Here is an 18,298-nt window from a genome sequence, read left to right as displayed (position 1 = left end):
AGGTAAACAATTGTCATCACGTTTAAAGTAGTTTAAAGTAAAACGAGAAAAAGAAACGTTGGTGTAGTAGTGCTCCAATAAGAAGTTATGGCCACACAGGACAGCATCTAATTTGCGTGGTCCAAATTGATCTCGTCGTTTCGTGGTGAATTTGCGCGATCATGCGTAACGACCGTCAACCGGATCGAACCGCTGACGTCGTCTCTGCGAAGGGCGTAAACAACTCGGCAAGAGAGGCTAAGTAAGTAAGATCGAGACAAGATCAAGAGACATTCTTAAGAACCGGAGCGAGAAGGATTAGATCTTCTGCACCGAACAGAAAATAGGCTTGCAGTGAAGTGAACGCAGTTTAGAAGCTGTTCTGCGACCGAAAAAAATAAGTTGGCAAGCGTTAGAAGTAGACTAAGCCGGTAATTCGGGAAGGAAAGAATGTTAGAACACATCGGTGGTGGATCTATTATAAAAGCCGTCTGGACCCTCGTATTTTTCAAGAAGCCTCGAAATGGATTTTATAATCAGCAAATTAATATTCATAGTATAATTAACTTTGAACAGACTAAAAATACGGATGGTAAGAAAAACTTATCTGATATATATATATCAAAACCGGTAATTTTCGATTTCTTTCTTTCTTTCAGATACGGAATTGTTTTTATTACAATTTTAATCTTTCTCGTTTTCTAGATCAACAGAGTTAAGAAACCAGCAATATAAAAGGATCTTTCCGTTTAAGGGTTAAATATTTGTTCACCAACTCGTAATAGCTGGTAAGAGAGACACGGCGTAGAACGGACGAACGCATAGAACGGGCTAGACCGGGTCAGGGGGAAATGATGTAGCTCTATCGCACGTATAGGGGGCGTGAACACGTGGAATGAGACGTCGTTTGGAACTTGTTTCGATTGGAACGAAACAAAACGAAAAAAACGACGGCGAGCGTCGAGACGGCATAGGCTGCGTGCGCAAGAAATACGGTATGGTATACACAAGGAAGTATACGCTTTTTCGAAACACCGTAGAGTTTCGAAACCATAGAGTTGATAAATACGAAGATCTGGCATATTTTAAACATGATATAACACTTTCTCAAACATTTCACATTTTTGTGATAAGTTAAAGATCAAACTTCACTTTTTGTAGGACACGAAATTGAAAGTTTAAGTATTTCTAATAGCATGAGAATCATTGTTTTGGTACATAATCCATTGCCATTTACTTCTTAATGTAATAATGTAAATAAATGTATTAATTTTTTGGTGATATGGATAGATTAATAAGTAGAACTAATTGTTATAAAAAAATATTTTTATAGAGATGCTAAAGCAATATTTTTTAAATATATATATTGTTTTAAATTTATGAGACAGCTAAAACTCTCACTGAATTATTCTATTAGTTTAGTAGTTAACACGGTATTGCATGTACAAGCTATAATGTACAATTATATATCGAATTGAAATATTTTAGATTTGATCGGCAAGTAATTTTAATCACGGACACATCTTTGTTTTATATAAGCGTCTACGAATTGATGATCAGAGTCCACGTTTTTACAGCATATTTGGCATCGAAAGTGGGCGTTTATCTTTGAACATTAACGATATGCGAGTATTCGGTTGATTTCGAAGTGTAGAACATGCGCCGGTCGTGTTTCTCTGGTTACGTATGTCTGACCGGAGCTAAGTTTCTATAAGTAGGTTCAAAAATGTTTCACAGAACGCAAAATGACCAGTGATATTAATAAGCGACACAATCGATTTCTACGATCTAGCGTGACCTCCTTTTTTAATTCGACCGAACCGGCTGAGGAAGTTTTGCAATTACGGATTTAATTAACTCTACTGTCCCGTTAATATTCCTTTTTGAACCATCTCCTTATCTGCAAAATGTTGTTTAGCAAATCTTTCCTTGAGACTGATGATATGTGAATTCAATCCTGAAATTTTGTTGATATCAAATATGTCCAAGAACGCACGAATTCTTTCTCAAAAGATGCTAATTTATGAATTGTGCCGTTAATTGCGCGCACAATCAAAGAGGCTGCTTGAAAAAATTTGTTTAACGAATTATATAAAAGTTTCCAAAGTTATGAATTTCTAATAAGCCAAAACACATAGTTTTAACATTAATATTTTTTTATTAAATTTATTAACTCGTACATCAAATAATATGAAAATTATCTCTGTCTCCTTTTTCTTAGCTACAATTATTAAAATTCTACGAGTTATTAATATTTTATAAAATGTATTTTTTTTTTAGTAGATAGAGGAGTCACTTATGGAGGAAATAGAAGAAAGTAACATTGGATGCTGTATGGATCGATTGGTTCTAACGACTGACCGCCCAACGAAGTGTTTTAAGATACAATTCGATTCGTCGTGGTATCGGTGAGTAAACACATAAAATTTATAGTACAAATTGCGCATTGCGTATAATCTCCTCTAATAAATTGGAATAAGCGAAAGCGCACCTAAATTAAAGACACCCACGAAAAAGAAATAAACACGTGGGCGAGCTAATTGTCGACGTTTGTTTTCGTTTTCTTTAACGAAAATGCATTGGTTTATTAAAAAATATGCGTGACATTGTTTATATATCAAATAAAAGTGAAGAAGTAAATAAGAGAAGGAGAAAGCCAGATGATAAAAATAGAAATTAAAATAAAAAAGAAAAGAGTTACTCTGAACTTTCCAAAATTATTATTTTAATATCATGAAATATTATATATAAATACGTATATATATTATACGAATTAAGCTTAAATATTAAATTACTATGTGTCAAATCATAAAATAATGATTATTTTATGAGCAAATTTTAAATTATGTTTAAAGATTCTTACAAATTATGCATTTATTATACAAATTATACTTTAGTTACAAGTTATATGGCCATAATTAAATGACTATAAACTATAATTGCAAATTAACTCTACGTGTCAAGTAACAGTGCAATTATCGATGTCTCCGGATTAAAACGATCACCGTTTCTCAATTTTCCCGTTATTATTCGCGGCTGAAAGGACACCCGGTAGGTCCGGTACACCCTGTATACACGCAAACATCTGTTCCTCCGGCGCGAAATAATCGCACGCATAAATAAACCACGACAGAGTGCTGGCGTGCGTGTCTCACGTGAAGCGGCGAAAACGTGACTTCGCCGTTCACGATTCGACGTCCCTAAAAAGTCACAGTGAAGCGAATCTCCTGCAAAATCCGACGTTACATGCGATGTTTGTACGGATATCCTGCAGAAATTTTCCGGTACTTTATTAACGAATTATTTTATCGATTCTTTAAATTATCAAAAAGTATTATTTACAATAATTAACAGTAGCAAATTGCTATAAATCTATATATTTTATTATCGAAATCAAAAATTTAGAAATTGAATAGTGTGATATTAAGTAGAACAACCTTGTTTCTTATTTTCTCTCTGAAGAAGATACGAGGATAATGTGGGAAGACGCCACGCATATGCTTACAGACGAATAGTTAAAATTCCAACCAGTTTGTACAAGAAATCAAACACGATTCGTTACGACATATCAGAAGATCGAGCGAAAGTCAGATTTAGATTTAGATTTAGCGGCGCAATCAAATCTTTAAAAAATAATCCAGTCGTTTCTAGTATAATTAACTTTATTTCGTAGTATGTTTGGCGAACAATTTTACATTTTATTTCATTTATGACGAATAAACATGAAATATACAAGCTGGGGATACACACAGTTCGTAAAATACAAAATCAAAATTCTTAAACGAATAACTAACGTCGCATAAATAAGCCCACTTAATGAAATTCTTGCGTGAATAAAAAACAAGCATAAAGTGAAGAATAAATAAATAGAGAACAACATTAAAAATATTTTTCGAACCCGATGTTTAGAAAAATTGGTTTCTTTATCTACTTTATTCATTATGCTAAAGAGAAAACAATCGATAAATCAGGCGATATCAATGTCTGTTGCCAAAATGTACAGGGTCAACAGCTTTTTAAATGCCAATTTGCCTTGCATGCGACGTATCTCCATAAATCACTCGATTTTTGCGGGGAAAAAAAGAAGAGGAACTTGTGATTTCAATAATCCGACCGCCGTCCATTCCGCGAGCGGTAATATTATACATTTAATGCATATATAGGCGTGTGTAAAGGCGGGAACAGATACATGTATACCTTGCGTGTGCATATGCGATCGTCCTGGTCGACCAACCAGGAAGCGATCACGGAGAACTGGTCACTCGCCGGAATTCTGTCGGATGCGATTACACGGCGCGTCGGTTCGTTTCAAAATGGGAATTCTCTCTGTCTCTTCCTCCGTCTTTCTTCCTTTCTCTCTTCGTGAATGCCGTTCTCTTCGTTTAATGCCGCTATTATTAAAGCCGGAATACGTCCGATATTCCTCCCGGTCTACAACAGTATTCGTAATCGTTCGATTTTATTATGCAAGACGGATGTATATACCTGACGTATAACATCTCATTGTAAAATAATAAGATCGTGACAGATAGTTTGCAGCGTGTCATTGTATTGTACAAAGTCTCCGGAAACCGCAAAATGTTAATTTGTAATGTAAAATTTCGCCTTCAGTCGTTGTACACAGTGCTGTTGACAACGAAGGGCAGAATCTCCGTGAAAATATCAATATTAGGATCCAGACACCGACCGAGACCCTCGATCACCAGCATGCTGAGAATCACGCTGCTGAACGATCCGTCTTGCTTGACCCGATGACGGACCATCGCGGAGAATAATTCCGTCACAACGGTACTCACGTTCACCTGCGGGATTATATTCGAGACGGTCGTGAATATAAGATTACATTTCTTAACAACGTTATACAGAGTGTCGCAAGTCGCAGTTTTAATAGCAATAACGCGAGTTCTCTTACGAATTAGACTTTTTTCATAACAGCATTTTAATAATAAATTATTTTTTTATCATTTTTTTTAAATAAAAACGAATCGAGTGGCTGTCATTCCTCGGCAGATTTTTCCGGCTATCTTTAGACTCGTGATAATCGTGATTATCTGTTATCAACATTACGATACCGGTATCAAAAACTGGTTAGTCCACCCTTACGCGTGTTAATACGCGACACGCCTCATAATTGCGTATCATTTTCCACGTGATGTGTTCAGAAGCCGATCGGTTCTGATTGAATACGCACGATCTTAAATAGCGTACCAACGTTCCCGCTATATAATCACGGTCACTCATGCACATTATTCTACTCTGTACTTCGTCGTGCTATGATAATTCGTAACTGAAACAGCAGCGGCACTTTATACAATGTTTGCGCGTGTAATTGCCTATGTAAAAACCGGAAACGAGAGATTGATTCAGAGAAGCAATTGAAATCGACGCAAAAAAGCTTAAAAAATTAATAACGATCTCGGCTAACTCCGATCGCAATGTCGTAAATTGAAATTGCGAAACTGCTTCAGTAATTTTTGTATTTCACGAAGCGCGAAGGGAATGTCGCGTTACTAACATTAAGCGGATTTCGAAGATGAGACTTCACGATGTTCTTCATCGAGCGTTTGAAGCCGTCCGGGTCGGGAGTCATGTGCGAACTGTGCTCCAGAATATATTGCGCTGCCATTTCACCCTACGTGATTTACATGCATTTTAGATAATTTTTTATATATAAAAAACTGAAAAATATATAAGACATGCAGTAAAAGATAATCGAGAGCGAAGAGAATCGCGATTCTTAATAAAGTCTTTTATCGAAAGAACATAGAAAATAAAAAATAGAAAAATTATAAATCGGAAAAGCTGCATATCGACAATATAAAGAAACAGTTGTATGCAAATTTGATTGAAATGTTTTTTTGTAAATTTATTGAAATCAAATCAGATTAAAATTAAATGAATCAAAATCAGATACAAAAACTCGGAAACATGAGAGTTAATAAAAAATACACATTATCCTTTTGGTTTACGGTCTTCATTAATAAAACAAAATTCCAACGGAAGAAGTATATACTTACGAAGTATGTTTCTTGAAAAAAAAGATAAATGTTTCCTGTTTACGTTTCCCATAACGAATGAGATAGCTCGAGTACAAAATGCCGGTAAAAAGTGAACGTTATCTCGTCGGCTTACGTTTCCCATTAATACCGAGTAAAAAACATCCCGGAGATTTTGTCGGCAGCGATCATTCAGCGATACCACTAGGCCGCAGTCCAGTATGATCAAACGCGGGTCGACCGCCACGTAATCGGGGGTAATGACCCGCCGAAAGGTGTTAAACAGGCCCGCCTTCGGGACAACCGCTTTTTCGACTAGAATGTTGCCCGGATGCAAGTCACAGTGAATGAAATTATCCTTAAATACCTACGATTAAACGAGAAATCCTTGTCATACATTCCCAATCGAATTATTTAATTATTTAATTATTCGCTCTTGCGCCAAATAAATATTTTACAACTGGAAAAAATTTACAACTCGATTTGTTCAAAATTTAAAGTGATACTCTTTTCGATCTAGTCACATAAAATTTTAAGGCTTTAGCCGAAGTTAGAATAAAAGAATAATAGGAACAATATTGAAAACTGCTCGTTCAAGTTGTTAACCATTTTAAGAACCGTCGCGATTCCTATTTTGGCGAGTTTCCGCTGTAAAACGGCGTTCTCGTGTTCGAGGTAATTGGATATCGGTAAACCCTCGTGGAAACTCTCCACAAGGATCCTACGATGAGTCAAGTGCATGTAAGGGTACGGAAACGCGATATCATTCCTTCTTGAAAAATTCGCTGAAAATCTCATGAGATTGACGGCCTCCAGTCGCATATCAACCTTTGCAAATAATTACACAATTAAGCGCGCTATATTCTTACCTATTGTTTTTAACTTCAATTATTCAGAGATTGAAACCGGCATAATCTCGATAAATTACGAAATAATTTGAATTCTTTCTCACGTTAGCATTGTCACGAATAAAACAATTTGTTTCTTGTCTCACAAACTGGTTGGATTATACCATATTCTAATCAATTTCATTCTCTGAAAGAGTCTAAACATCGAGAAAATTTTTGTTGCAACAAAATTTTCTTTAGATTACGTAGAGGATGTAAGAATCGTGGGAAATATTCGTGTTGCGAAGTTACTTGATCTTCCATTATGCGCGCAAATTCGTCGATGCAATCCGTGAGACTAAGCCAGTGTAATTGCGGTATGAAGTACGTGGCGCACTTGGAAAGGCCGCGCATTATCGCGATGTCTCTTCTGAAGCGAATAGGAAATATATACACGGTGTCCCGTCATTGCCATGTTAGCATTTCTTAGCAGATTATCTGACTAATTTGATGCCAGTTTGTTCTTGATAAAAATGTTGAAATGTCAAGAGTTCTCAGACATTTAGCGATTAAAAAGGAATTTTACGCGTATAAAATTCTAGGAATATAAATGATTAATAAAGCTATACATTCTTTTATTAATTTCAACGAATATTTACTTGAGCAAGATTCTAATTTTGAATTTTATTTTAACAGTACATTATTGTGATATTTTTATCAAGAAAAAATTAGCATTAAAATGGCTAATCTGCTAAAAACCATTCACGCGAGACACTCAATATAATTGCAATAGAAATATAAATATCTCCAAGTTTATCATACGGCTGTTATCAGCGACGCAAATAAATGTTGCCGGAAAAGACTATTAAAAATATTATCTATACGATATCTTAAAAGAGGTACTTGAGTTGGCTTTTGATTCCGGGATGCAACACTTTTACCGCCACGGCTTGTAATTTCCTAGCACACGGACTGGTAGACGCAAATTTATTACTTCCATTGAGAGTTTTGTCTGAAATAATTGATATATGTTAAACTTGTTATCTGTATCCAATTAAAAATGCATAATTAATATTAGATAAAGTTAACGTATTAATATTAATGAAAAAAAGCTTTGTCTCGCACAATTTTATTTGTGTAGATAAATTGTTACACACAAGAAGAATACTTCAGCTTACTTTCCACAAAACGCGATATCCGAGATTTTCGTGCGTCTGTGACATTCATCGTGTTTAAATCAATCGACGCTTTGTACACCTGTAAATTAACTACATAATCAGCTACATAAGCTAATAATCGGAAATCGTGTACTTGATATTTTGTATAACATAACGACGTCTAATTCATGTAACGTTTCGATAAGAATCCTTGTTTATCCCATCGAGTTTCATCTGCATACCTGCGCGCAGCATCCCGAACCGATCAATCTTTCGTTGTCGAACTTCACAAACAAGTCCCGCCAGGAAGGGCCATACGTGGCTTCGAGCAAGCGCTTCGTGTACATCCAAGAGTGCGGTGTCGTATTCCGTTGAAGTCGCGAGAGCGCATCACAGATATCGCGTGGGAAAACATCCCGTCGCGTGGATATCCACTGGCCGAACTTGATGAAAATTGGTCCGAGAAACTCTATACCTGCAAAAGTTCTTACTTTTTTATTGGATTATTTTGCAAGTGAAATTTTAATAATTTTTCTAAGTATCGAGCTTTATTTGAAGCCAAAGCAATTAAAAAAAATGTTTTTAAATGCAATGTTGATATAATTTAATTCGAAATAGATGCTTTACTTTAGTATATCGTAAATCATTGCGTTATTTACCTCTTTGCAAGATAATAGGAAACACATTCGTATGCGTCACGCGCGTTATCAGATACGCAGCGACTAAGGTGGTAATGACCGAGCTTACCACCACGATTTTCGCCAATATTAAAATTGCCCTTTGCGTGCACTCCAGGAAGCCTTCTTCCTGCTCATCCTCATCGATCTTGTCGATAGGGGTCCCCGATTGTGGTTCACGAGGTATTTTAATGCGAGGACCGCGAAACAGCGCATTCGACGAGAGATTGCGACTCGTTCTCTTGATATCGAAATCATTATCGCGGTAACGCTTTATCAGCGGATGAGAATAATTCTGATACCATTTTCTTCTCCGCACGATTTTGTCGCAATAGCGCCGCAAAAGTTTTGCCAGCGTGAAAAATCTCGTGAAATTTGAACCCAATGACATCACCGCGATTCGCAGTCATCGTATAATTATATTATTCTGAGTGCACTGACAACAAAACATTCATAATTTTATGATACGTGATGGTCTCTCCGATGTCCATGTTTTAAATTTGGTTGAATGACTTCTATTGAAATAATTCTAATTTAATTGTACGTTATTTTTGGTACATTTTGCAATCGAAAGTAATTCGCGTTGAAGTGCGCGGAGTATTGTCTCTTGTGATGAAAAAACTCTCTATTCGCTTTAGTTTCTTATATATATTTCTTTATATTTAAAATAAAGCAAATATATACGAGTATCGACATCAAAAGCAATGCTTTGTCTATCATTTCCATTAATTGAATTAGTCAATTTAGATATAATTTTTTTATTCGATAATGTCAAACGTTTATCGTGGTTTTTTAATTTTTAGCATTATTTATTATTCTGTAATTAACTTTTAAATTACTATTTTATTGGAACAAATTTTACTTAATATTTACTAAAGAATTTAATTTGCAAAAATATTTAAAATAAATGACATGGTTTTTCGTTTTAAAAATTGCCGCGTTATACCTTTGGTATTCACGTTGGCAACTCTGACTGTGTCGGTGCTGACCTCTTGTGGCTTGCGCACAGTTCATATTTTGTCACAAGCGGAATACTTGAATCTGTGATATTTACGGCACATTTAAAATTACAATACAGAAAATCAACCTGTATACCGGTAAGATTTTAAATCAGTTTTATATTATTTAAATTTTAACATTTTTATATAACAAACTGCAAACATGTGGAGCGCAAAAGTAAATTATTATGACTAATTTCTTCGATAATCCACATAGGTTAATTATAGGTTAACTATCCTTTTCACTAGATTGCATTTCCAAAATAAAATAAAAAAACATTGAGTTGTGAATTTTAAAGTTAATTGAAGTCAGAGCAATGCGAAATATTTTATAGTAATAAAAAGTTATTTGCGCAAAAAATGGCGGGGGTGTAATTTTCTCAACGGTGGCCTGCGGTGGCCATGTTGCGACGCGCCGCTTGCAACTATTCGAGCTCGCACGGTTAAAAATAAACACACCGATGAGCGTGAACGTGGAAAAGCGATATTTGCCACAATTAACATTATTTTTGCGTCGCGATCGAGCTAGTGGACTCAGAAGATATATTAAGAAGCAGTGCGCCGAGAGATGAAGCGACGCTGAGAGCGTTTCCAGAAAAACAACATTCAGAAAACGATATGTGAAAAAGTGAATTAAAGAGAGTATAATTGTACAAACAATGGATCTATTAAACGATTGAGTGTCGACGCGCACAGCGGATCCAAAAGCTTAAGTAAAAGTAGACTTGCTCTGAAGATCGACGACTGAAGGAAACCGGAACAATGCCCACCGCAGCAAACTCCTCACTCACTTACGAGATTCTCATGTATTTGAACTCCTTTTACTTCGGTATGTTTGCCGTATGCGAGGTGGGCATGGGGCTGTTCAAGGCCGCAAACCTACCATCACCAGGTGCGAGCACGACCCTGACGGAGTTCGCACTGTTATTTTTCCTGATGGTAACCGAAAGCGGCAGGATTTACTTGGGAAGGAAAGGCAATATGACCGAACGTGGACAGCCGATTGTCATCGGAATAGCCCTGACTGTTCCTAGCTCATTAGCGACGCTCTATTTTCTATTCTGGCAGTCTCGTGTGCTCAAGCTGGAGATGATCCTCTGTAGCATACAATTAGTTCTATTGGTGTCCGAAGTAATCATCGCTATTATGTGCCTTATAGCCATTTATCGGCCACCACCTCCAGAGAAATAATTGGCCATTGTTTTGAACTCTTTTGATATTCCTGATACACCTCGCACAATGACAGAGAAATTGCACTTTGTACTTATCATGCTTAATAATTCATTCCAAGTATTATTGGTTTGTCACAGGCATGACTGAAATGCTTGTCATAGTTTTTAATATTATATATTTCTGCTAAAAAATTATTCTACAAGAGAGTATGTAATATTTTTCCCAATACATACAATATGAGTTTGCACTTTGCATAATGATAAGAATATATATATAAAGTATCAAAACATTTTTTATTAAATTCAAAAATAAAGACTGGCTATTAGAAAGAAACTAAAAATCTACCTTTATCTTCCTTGTCATATAATTTCAGTACATACAATGCAAACATTTAACATCTTACAAATTATATATTTGAATTTTCAATGTAATCATCTACATTCCACATAGACTAAATCAAATAAAGCATAAATTGTGGAATCTAAATGTTGTATTTAAGTATGATAATAATTGAAAGAAAATAATTTATCACAGTAGTCACTTTATTTCATTTAAAAGTGATTATGCAAAAATAAAACTGGAAATATTATTTACTTTATGCTAATTACATATGACACCTGTATAATCAATATTATAAACACTGCCACATTTATATGTTTCGACTTTTAAGCATAAAAACTTGTACAAATCCCATCGAAAGAAGCTAATATAACTATATAGTGCTATGTCTATCTCTGTGTTCAATGTTATTGCCTATGGTGAAAAAAAACTTGCACACACGTTTGTTTGTATATGCATTTATATCAAAATAAATATTTTTTAAATAAATAATACAATGATACATGCACTCGCCATATAATGAATGGTATAATGCCGACGTTTCTTTCAAATCACACATCTTCAAGTACTTATCTTCCTAAATATATGTTACACACATGACGTACATTAACTACAAACCTTATAATAAATATTTCTCAAAGTTAATACGATAAAAATCTATCGTAACTATCGGGTATTCACGGAATATCATGTTAGTGAGAACCGTGTCAGATAGTTAATTACAAATACAGGATAGAATTTTAATTTAGCGTCTATGTTGAACCCAAATCTAAAAGAAGAGAATTCTATCCTAGTATATAGCAATTACAATGGGAACAGTTGATAAAACTCTACATCTATGACAATTACAATCTGCCTAAATAGTACAACTTTTAATGTTTTATACTATTCGCCGCAGCTCTGCGTCTCCTAATCGCGCGTAATCGAGTATTGCAATAAATTCGTAAAAATACTGAACCAAATACCAAAAGTATGCCAAATACACCAATAACGGTGATTTTATGGTGATAGATCAAGCATGATAATAATATCGCCAAACCCTGCAACAAGATGTCAATTTATGTATATCATAACCCTTGCATTGATACAGTTTCTTTTATATATTATTATTCGATTTTTATATCTACCTGACGAATGGTCATTATAATAACGAATGTGACTGGTCCAAATTTTGAAATAGTATAAAAGATATACAATTGGCCAGTTGCTGAGCAGATTGAAATCAGCAAGCAATCAATTATAAACCTAGGATACTATATAATAATGTCGTTAGTTAATATTATTATTATGCACTTAATATTATAAAACATAACGATATAAATTACTTACCGTCGTCATAAACGAAAATATTAGCGGAAAACTCGATTGTTGAAACAGAGACATTGCAGTCAGTAAACAGGAAAACATATTAATTGCACACATCATTTGTATACTTGTGACACCGTATTCTACAAAAAGTGCATTTTGCCAGGTACTCGTAAAACTATCCAACAATAAGTAACCACCCAATAAAATAACACCGGAAAGTGTCGTAGCTCCATCTAAAAGCATTGTAAGCATTGTCATAATGTTGATTATATCTATGAAGGATGTATTGCTTCTTAGTTACAATAAATTACCATTTTTATGGTCAGAACCATCCAACATGAAAAGAGTCATCCCAATAGAAATGAGAATTGCGGTAACGTATTCATAATATTCGTATTTTGTATGCGAAACTATTTTTCCCATTATCATAACTGGGATAATTTTTGAAGCTTTAGCCAGAACCTAAAACATATAAAATATATTAATCTCTTACGGCTTGGTATATAAAAGCTAATATATCAATGATTAAAAAAATTAGAAAATTCTATAATTGCATTTCTTTACCTGTGATGGAAAACTGACATATTTCAAAGCTTCGTATTGACACCAACTACTCATGATATTTGACAGAGAACAAAACGAATACTTGTATAATGGCGCCTTTTGTTGTGGTTGACGTCGAATAAGTAGATAAAATCCTGACATCAGGAATGCAAGAATACGATTTATAAACACCAGAAATTGCGAGTCTTGAAACCGCGCTTTATTCCCAGAAGCATCTTCATATTCCTGTACAAAAAATTAACAGTATTCTTATTGAATCATAACAAAAATAAAATATAAAACTTTAAAAATATAATTAAAATAACTTCAATTGCTTTTAAATTGCAATTACATTAATAATTTAAATTATATAATGATAGCATGAATATTATTTTTTATTATTTGATAAGTTTATAAAATTTATATCATATTCATACCTGTGTCACTATCTTTTCCTGTAAGTAACCCCATGTTAAATAACTGATTTGCAGACCGAAGAAACAATACATCAGCATCAAAGCATCTTGAGCAAAAGTGCGTTGGGTATGAGCGGAAGCATTAGGGGTATATGGAGGTGAGTCTAGAAGACCTGTTTCACAATGTCCCACAAAACACGACTGCACCAATCTGGGAATGCAGCCTTTCCCTGCACAAATATTTTTTACACTGTAAGTATCACAATATACATAGAAAAGTTATTCTTTGTAATACTTACCACTTCTTTGAGTATACTTTGTATAACGTATATATTTGTATATAAGGCAACCTGGCAACAACACAGTAGCATATCCCAATAAATTTAAACATAATCGAATAATCCAACTATATGTAGACGTCTTCAGAATTTCTTGTCCATTATTCGTAAATGATTTGATAATCTCACTGGTTCCAAATATAATGCTGACTGAAAGCAGTAGCAGCACACTACAAAATGTGCTTCTTTAATCATAATGCAATATAAATACAAGTTATATAAAGTATCAAAACTTTAAGTATAAAATTTATGACAGTTATATCTTGGTCAAACAAGGAAATAGGCCAAATAACTTGGTGTACAATTACATGTTTCAAATTTCTGACAGGATTTATATTACGATTTTATAATCTATTGAACACACAGTATACTGTAAGCATACCTTTAAAAAGTTTTAAGAGATGCAGTTATACATCAAATTATATGGCTTAATTGTCTCATCGTTCCAAGTAGTAAAACAATTTTTTTTACTAACGCTACAATTGGATTATCAAAGATAGAATTAAAACGCACCAAATCACAATGTCACCCATAAAGTTTCCCATAGTTTTCGCGAATGAGAAACTTCGGCGAGATGAAACTGGTTATCCCATAACCTTTGTCATGGACGTCTCCTTACTTTATTACTCATGGGTATGCTCAACGCGCTTAGTAAAACTTCTTCCGATTGTGCATTATGCTATACACTATAAACAATTATCGCGTTAGAATTATCTGCTCCACTCAATCCTATCATGCTTTGCACACGATGTTTTAATCTCCGTCATAAATGAAATGTGCGTTAGATATAGGACATGTATACACGCGTGACACGTATCACCCACGTAGAGAAACGTCAGGGCTGGTTTAAGATCTTTTTTAGGGAGCCACAGAGCACCTACGATATTATAATATGTGTCACTATTATAAAAAGAAAATTTATTGTTCTATACGCACAATATTACTGTTATTTTTCAAATAGTCGAGTCTACAGAAAACAGATTGCTCTGTTGCAAACTTTGTCGATAAAAAGGCGATAATATTGACGTAAAGTCGTGTTTAATTTTTTCTGTCAGCGAAATCTATTAGCATATATTTAACGAATTCCGCCAATACGGCAAATTGACAATACAGCAGAAATCGAGCGAATCTACTAAGCGCAATACAGTGCAAATGTAAAAATTTAAATAATATATTAATTTACTACGCTATTGGAAGCTATTTACATTTAATTATTGTCAATTCTTATTTACTAATTATTTATATTAATGGTTACAGTGTTCCGTGTATGTATGGAATATCTTACGTGAAAATACGCTCCTGATGCCATGTAACACACACACACACACACACATGCGTACGCTACACGCGCTGAAAGGAGAAGCGCGCGCATGTCCGATCGCGCTCGATGTACGCGGAGTGTGCAATAATTTGATCTGGTGTTAGAAAATGAAAAGTTTATAACGAAGGACGCGTGCGCGTGTAGGCAACTTTGCTACGTTGGTGCAGTATGTCAGTAAGCAGTAAGTGCGAGCAGTCTGGCCTTGGGATAAGCGCATTCAAATGTATGCGTCGTGCTCGCGTGCGCGCCGCAATGTGCGCTCACATTCAAGTATATATAGACGTATGCGATATAACGTCGTACAGGCATGCCATACCATACGACCGACTAACTCGGAGTCGTTTAAAAAAGCACGCAAAGGATCTAACCCGATGACTCGTGTGACTTGCGGGGCAAGGACACGAGTGCAACCCTCCGGATGCACCATTGAATTATGCAAACTGCCGAAGAGCCGAACTGCCATATCAACTGTCTTTGCATCCAATTATCTGGCCAACTTAAAATGGATTTTTCCTTTATAAAAATTCGATTGCACAATCATTTTCGTTTATATTCTGTTTAACGTTCAACGTTAGACATCTCGGTAATTAAATGGTATGTTGAAAAATCTTGATAAAGTAAAATTTTCCTATAATTAGATATGGCACAGGAATTATCTACATTTTTATCGTACGATAAGTATCCCTTTTTATCGTTTATAGAAGGGAGCTTTTCTAGAGTCAAATTAATAAGTATTTCTATATTCTTCAATTTTGGGATCCTTTACAAACTTCTTGAAGACAATATAATAAACTCATACAGTAAAAGTACATTTACATACCATTTATTTTTGTTTTAGATAAAACTATTTAGACAAACGCACAAGGTTCAATCCAATTGAATTTATCTATATTTATTTCATTAATTCGAGTTAAAAATACACACCTATGATTTAGATATAAACTCCTAAAATAAATACAAGTTTTTTTTTAGGAATGTTTTTTATAGCATGTTGTTTTTCAGGTGTAGAGATAAAGATCGATGGATTAACTGGAATCTAAAATCCACATGTGTTAAAACCGGTTAATCATAATTATTATATTATATCGAGGAAGACATGGATAGAAAGAGGAAGAAAGAGTGAAAGAGCGAGACGCCCGTTCGTTCCCCCTCGTGCTTAGCGGATGCTGGGTAAGTGACGCAATCAAGGAAAAATTCCACGATCATTATCCAATCGCAAAAGATCCGAAAGGCCGTAAGATTTCTTTTATTAACAAGATGTTATTAACTGACTCGGCGACTAATAATCCCTAATCAACCATGATATTCCGTTTCGAAAAGTATCGCCCACCGAGCTCGTTTAAAACGCATTAACTGTCTGTTATCGATTGCATTACCCGTGTGATATTCGCCATGAACGATATTTTATTGAGCAGAAAATTAATGATTCATTGTTAGTACAGAAAAACTAATGGATTATGTACTCGCTAGCCCGGCGTATTGAATCGCATAAATAAAATGCTGAACAAGTGCTCCTGTTTCTTCGCCGTATAATGAGTTCTTCGTAAAAATGTGAGTAAAGCCACCGACTGAGTGTCTCAACCTCAAGCATAAACAAACAGATAAAGATCAATTCGAAACGAGTAGCTGCTCTGACTACGCGTGTTTCAGATTCATGCGTTTCTTATATATCTGCAGCTGTCCAGCATACTCATATTCACACTCTATTGTTCTAATAATTAACTGTCCGTAATTAATCAGTAATTAAAGTATAGGCTTTTCGGTAATAAACACATTTGATAAACAATACGTAATAATCCTCGTTAAACTAAATCGTTAAAATAATAATAATATAATAATCCTCATTAAAATAAAGTAAACTATATTCTATAAAAGTTGATCTGTATATTTCTGCACAGTTATCGAATATGATAAATTAAATGTATTTTCTGTTATTATTTATATTTATCAAAATATCAATGTATGACTGAAAAATTATTCATACCTTGACATTTTAGTTGAGAAATAATCGTTTTAATCAAGAGAATATCAATCACGTTTATGCGTGTCTTTTACCGAACATTCTGCTACTGATATTGCGAAATACGATTTATTGCTTATCCATTCTTTTTGCCCAGGAATGTTTTTTTCTCACGCAGGTGTAATACGATCGAGAGCGCAATTAAAAACTTGTGAATGCCGATCTTGTCGTTCCACTTTTTCCAATGTTGCGGCAAAACCTTGAACGATATATTCCGTTCTATCTTACTTCGTTATGCAGGGTAGATTAATTCAATTTCAATTTTTTAGACTATCCAGGATCATCTCTCTAGGTTCTATCCAGAGTGCAATATGTCGTGTGCGAACACTTGCGTCAATTCGGCTGTAGGTGAAGGCCTCATAAGTACTTCAATATTCACCAGCTTAAAGAAGACAAATTGCGCCGAGAGCAGTTCAAGTTTGAATCTAATCTGTGAAATAGGAATCAAGGTAATTTCAATGTACTTGATTGTGAATTTTGTTTACATAGACTTTTGACATTAATTTATAATAGGCGTCAAACGCCACCAGTTATTGTGTGATTTTGTTTATTCTTCTATTTTAAATAGCCACGAGATACACAACTGTATATGCAATGTAGAATGATTTTCTTCCGAAAATGCATTTAACGAATATTTATGACGTTCGGTGTTTATCGAATCGACCGAGAAACGTGTGAGGAACCGCGGAACGATCTCTCGATGGTCCCAGAAGTCGCGCGAAGGACTTTGCTCTCTACTTGGGTGTACATAATCGCGCCCGGGTATATTTGCCGTTGTTACATTTATAGATCAAGGATAAGAAATCGAGAGCTATCGCGCGATCCGTCGTCGTGTCGCGCATGGATGCGCGATGCGGAGAAACACGAGATCGTGCTATCGCGTTTACAAAAGCGCTCCGGCGCAAAGGTCGCCGATTGCTCATCATCGCATGTGAGAAGAATGGAACTACTTATGCGCTGTATTGAAATTCATAAAACTTTGTACAAAGTATCCTTAGAAAAGCATATCACGAATGCGTAATCAGAGCACAATACGAAGCCTCAATATTGATCAAGATTTTTCTATTCAGTTCTATATAAATATTTCATGTATTTTGGCTCCATTTAAAAATATGTATTTAAAATATGTGGATTAATGTGAATAAGTGTGCGAAGATAAAAGGTAGAAATCATATAGGCAACGCGCGTAACAATTAAAGCTCTGAA

General features: G+C 34.9%; 3 protein-coding genes and 1 long non-coding RNA gene across 5 annotated transcripts; 2 read left to right on the top strand and 2 right to left on the bottom strand.

Annotated features, from left to right (window-relative positions):
- Positions 1–34: 34 nt before the first annotated feature.
- LOC105677157 (uncharacterized) lies at positions 35–18,218 on the top strand. The gene is made up of 7 exons (XR_001101511.2): positions 35–571; positions 685–974; positions 2,263–2,387; positions 13,489–13,665; positions 15,009–15,666; positions 16,075–17,541; positions 17,661–18,218. It is a non-coding gene; the product is annotated as an uncharacterized lncRNA (long non-coding RNA).
- Positions 3,093–9,725, bottom strand: LOC105677156 (uncharacterized aarF domain-containing protein kinase 2-like). Of its 2 annotated transcripts, XM_012375569.2 has the most exons (9): positions 8,619–9,725; positions 8,202–8,434; positions 7,981–8,059; positions 7,706–7,814; positions 7,115–7,232; positions 6,582–6,803; positions 6,112–6,342; positions 5,495–5,611; positions 3,093–4,781 (listed from the first exon to the last, which is right to left on the bottom strand). In XM_012375569.2, the coding sequence occupies exons 1-9, from the start codon at positions 9,025–9,027 to the stop codon at positions 4,587–4,589; spliced, it is 1,713 nt and encodes a 570-aa protein (XP_012230992.1). In that variant the 5' UTR covers positions 9,028–9,725; the 3' UTR covers positions 3,093–4,586. The 2 variants fall into 2 exon arrangements, with proteins under 2 accessions (XP_012230992.1, XP_067204019.1); XM_067347918.1 differs by lacking the exon at positions 3,093–4,781 and having other exon boundaries at positions 5,510–5,611; positions 5,997–6,342; positions 8,619–9,723.
- On the top strand, positions 10,028–11,536 carry LOC105677155 (transmembrane protein 216-like). The gene has a single exon (XM_012375568.2). It carries the CDS (start codon positions 10,397–10,399, stop codon positions 10,823–10,825), a length of 429 nt encoding a protein of 142 aa, XP_012230991.1. The 5' UTR covers positions 10,028–10,396; the 3' UTR covers positions 10,826–11,536.
- sll (slalom) lies at positions 11,589–14,616 on the bottom strand. Its single transcript, XM_067347925.1, has 8 exons — positions 14,265–14,616; positions 13,713–13,921; positions 13,435–13,643; positions 13,019–13,243; positions 12,766–12,916; positions 12,476–12,687; positions 12,274–12,399; positions 11,589–12,186 (listed from the first exon to the last, which is right to left on the bottom strand). Exons 1-8 carry the CDS (start codon positions 14,294–14,296, stop codon positions 12,019–12,021), a joined length of 1,332 nt encoding a protein of 443 aa, XP_067204026.1. The 5' UTR covers positions 14,297–14,616; the 3' UTR covers positions 11,589–12,018.
- Positions 18,219–18,298: the final 80 nt, after the last annotated feature.

Source organism: Linepithema humile, chromosome 1, assembly GCF_040581485.1.
Source record: "Linepithema humile isolate Giens D197 chromosome 1, Lhum_UNIL_v1.0, whole genome shotgun sequence".
NCBI classification, from domain to species: Eukaryota; Metazoa; Arthropoda; class Insecta; order Hymenoptera; family Formicidae; genus Linepithema; species Linepithema humile.
Note: the sequence above shows the minus strand (reverse complement) of the source record. Positions and strands in the feature narration are given on the sequence as shown.

Excerpts from the sequence above, each read along its gene's own strand:
- LOC105677156 (XM_012375569.2), bottom strand. The coding sequence starts at position 9,027 with ATGTCATTGGGTTCAAATTTCACGAGATTTTTCACGCTGGCAAAACTT. Across the intron at positions 6,804-7,114 it reads CGCGCATAATGGAAGATCAA|GTTGATATGCGACTGGAGGC; the intron begins GTAACTTCGCAA and ends TTATTTGCAAAG. Across the intron at positions 4,782-5,494 it reads ATCTTCGAAATCCGCTTAAT|GTGAACGTGAGTACCGTTGT; the intron begins GTTAGTAACGCG and ends ATAATCCCGCAG.
- LOC105677155 (XM_012375568.2), top strand. The coding sequence starts at position 10,397 with ATGCCCACCGCAGCAAACTCCTCACTCACTTACGAGATTCTCATGTAT.
- sll (XM_067347925.1), bottom strand. The coding sequence starts at position 14,296 with ATGGGAAACTTTATGGGTGACATTGTGATTTG. Across the intron at positions 13,922-14,264 it reads ATGGGTGACATTGTGATTTG|TGTGCTGCTACTGCTTTCAG; the intron begins GTGCGTTTTAAT and ends CACATTTTGTAG. Across the intron at positions 12,187-12,273 it reads TTATAATGACCATTCGTCAG|GGTTTGGCGATATTATTATC; the intron begins GTAGATATAAAA and ends ATCTTGTTGCAG.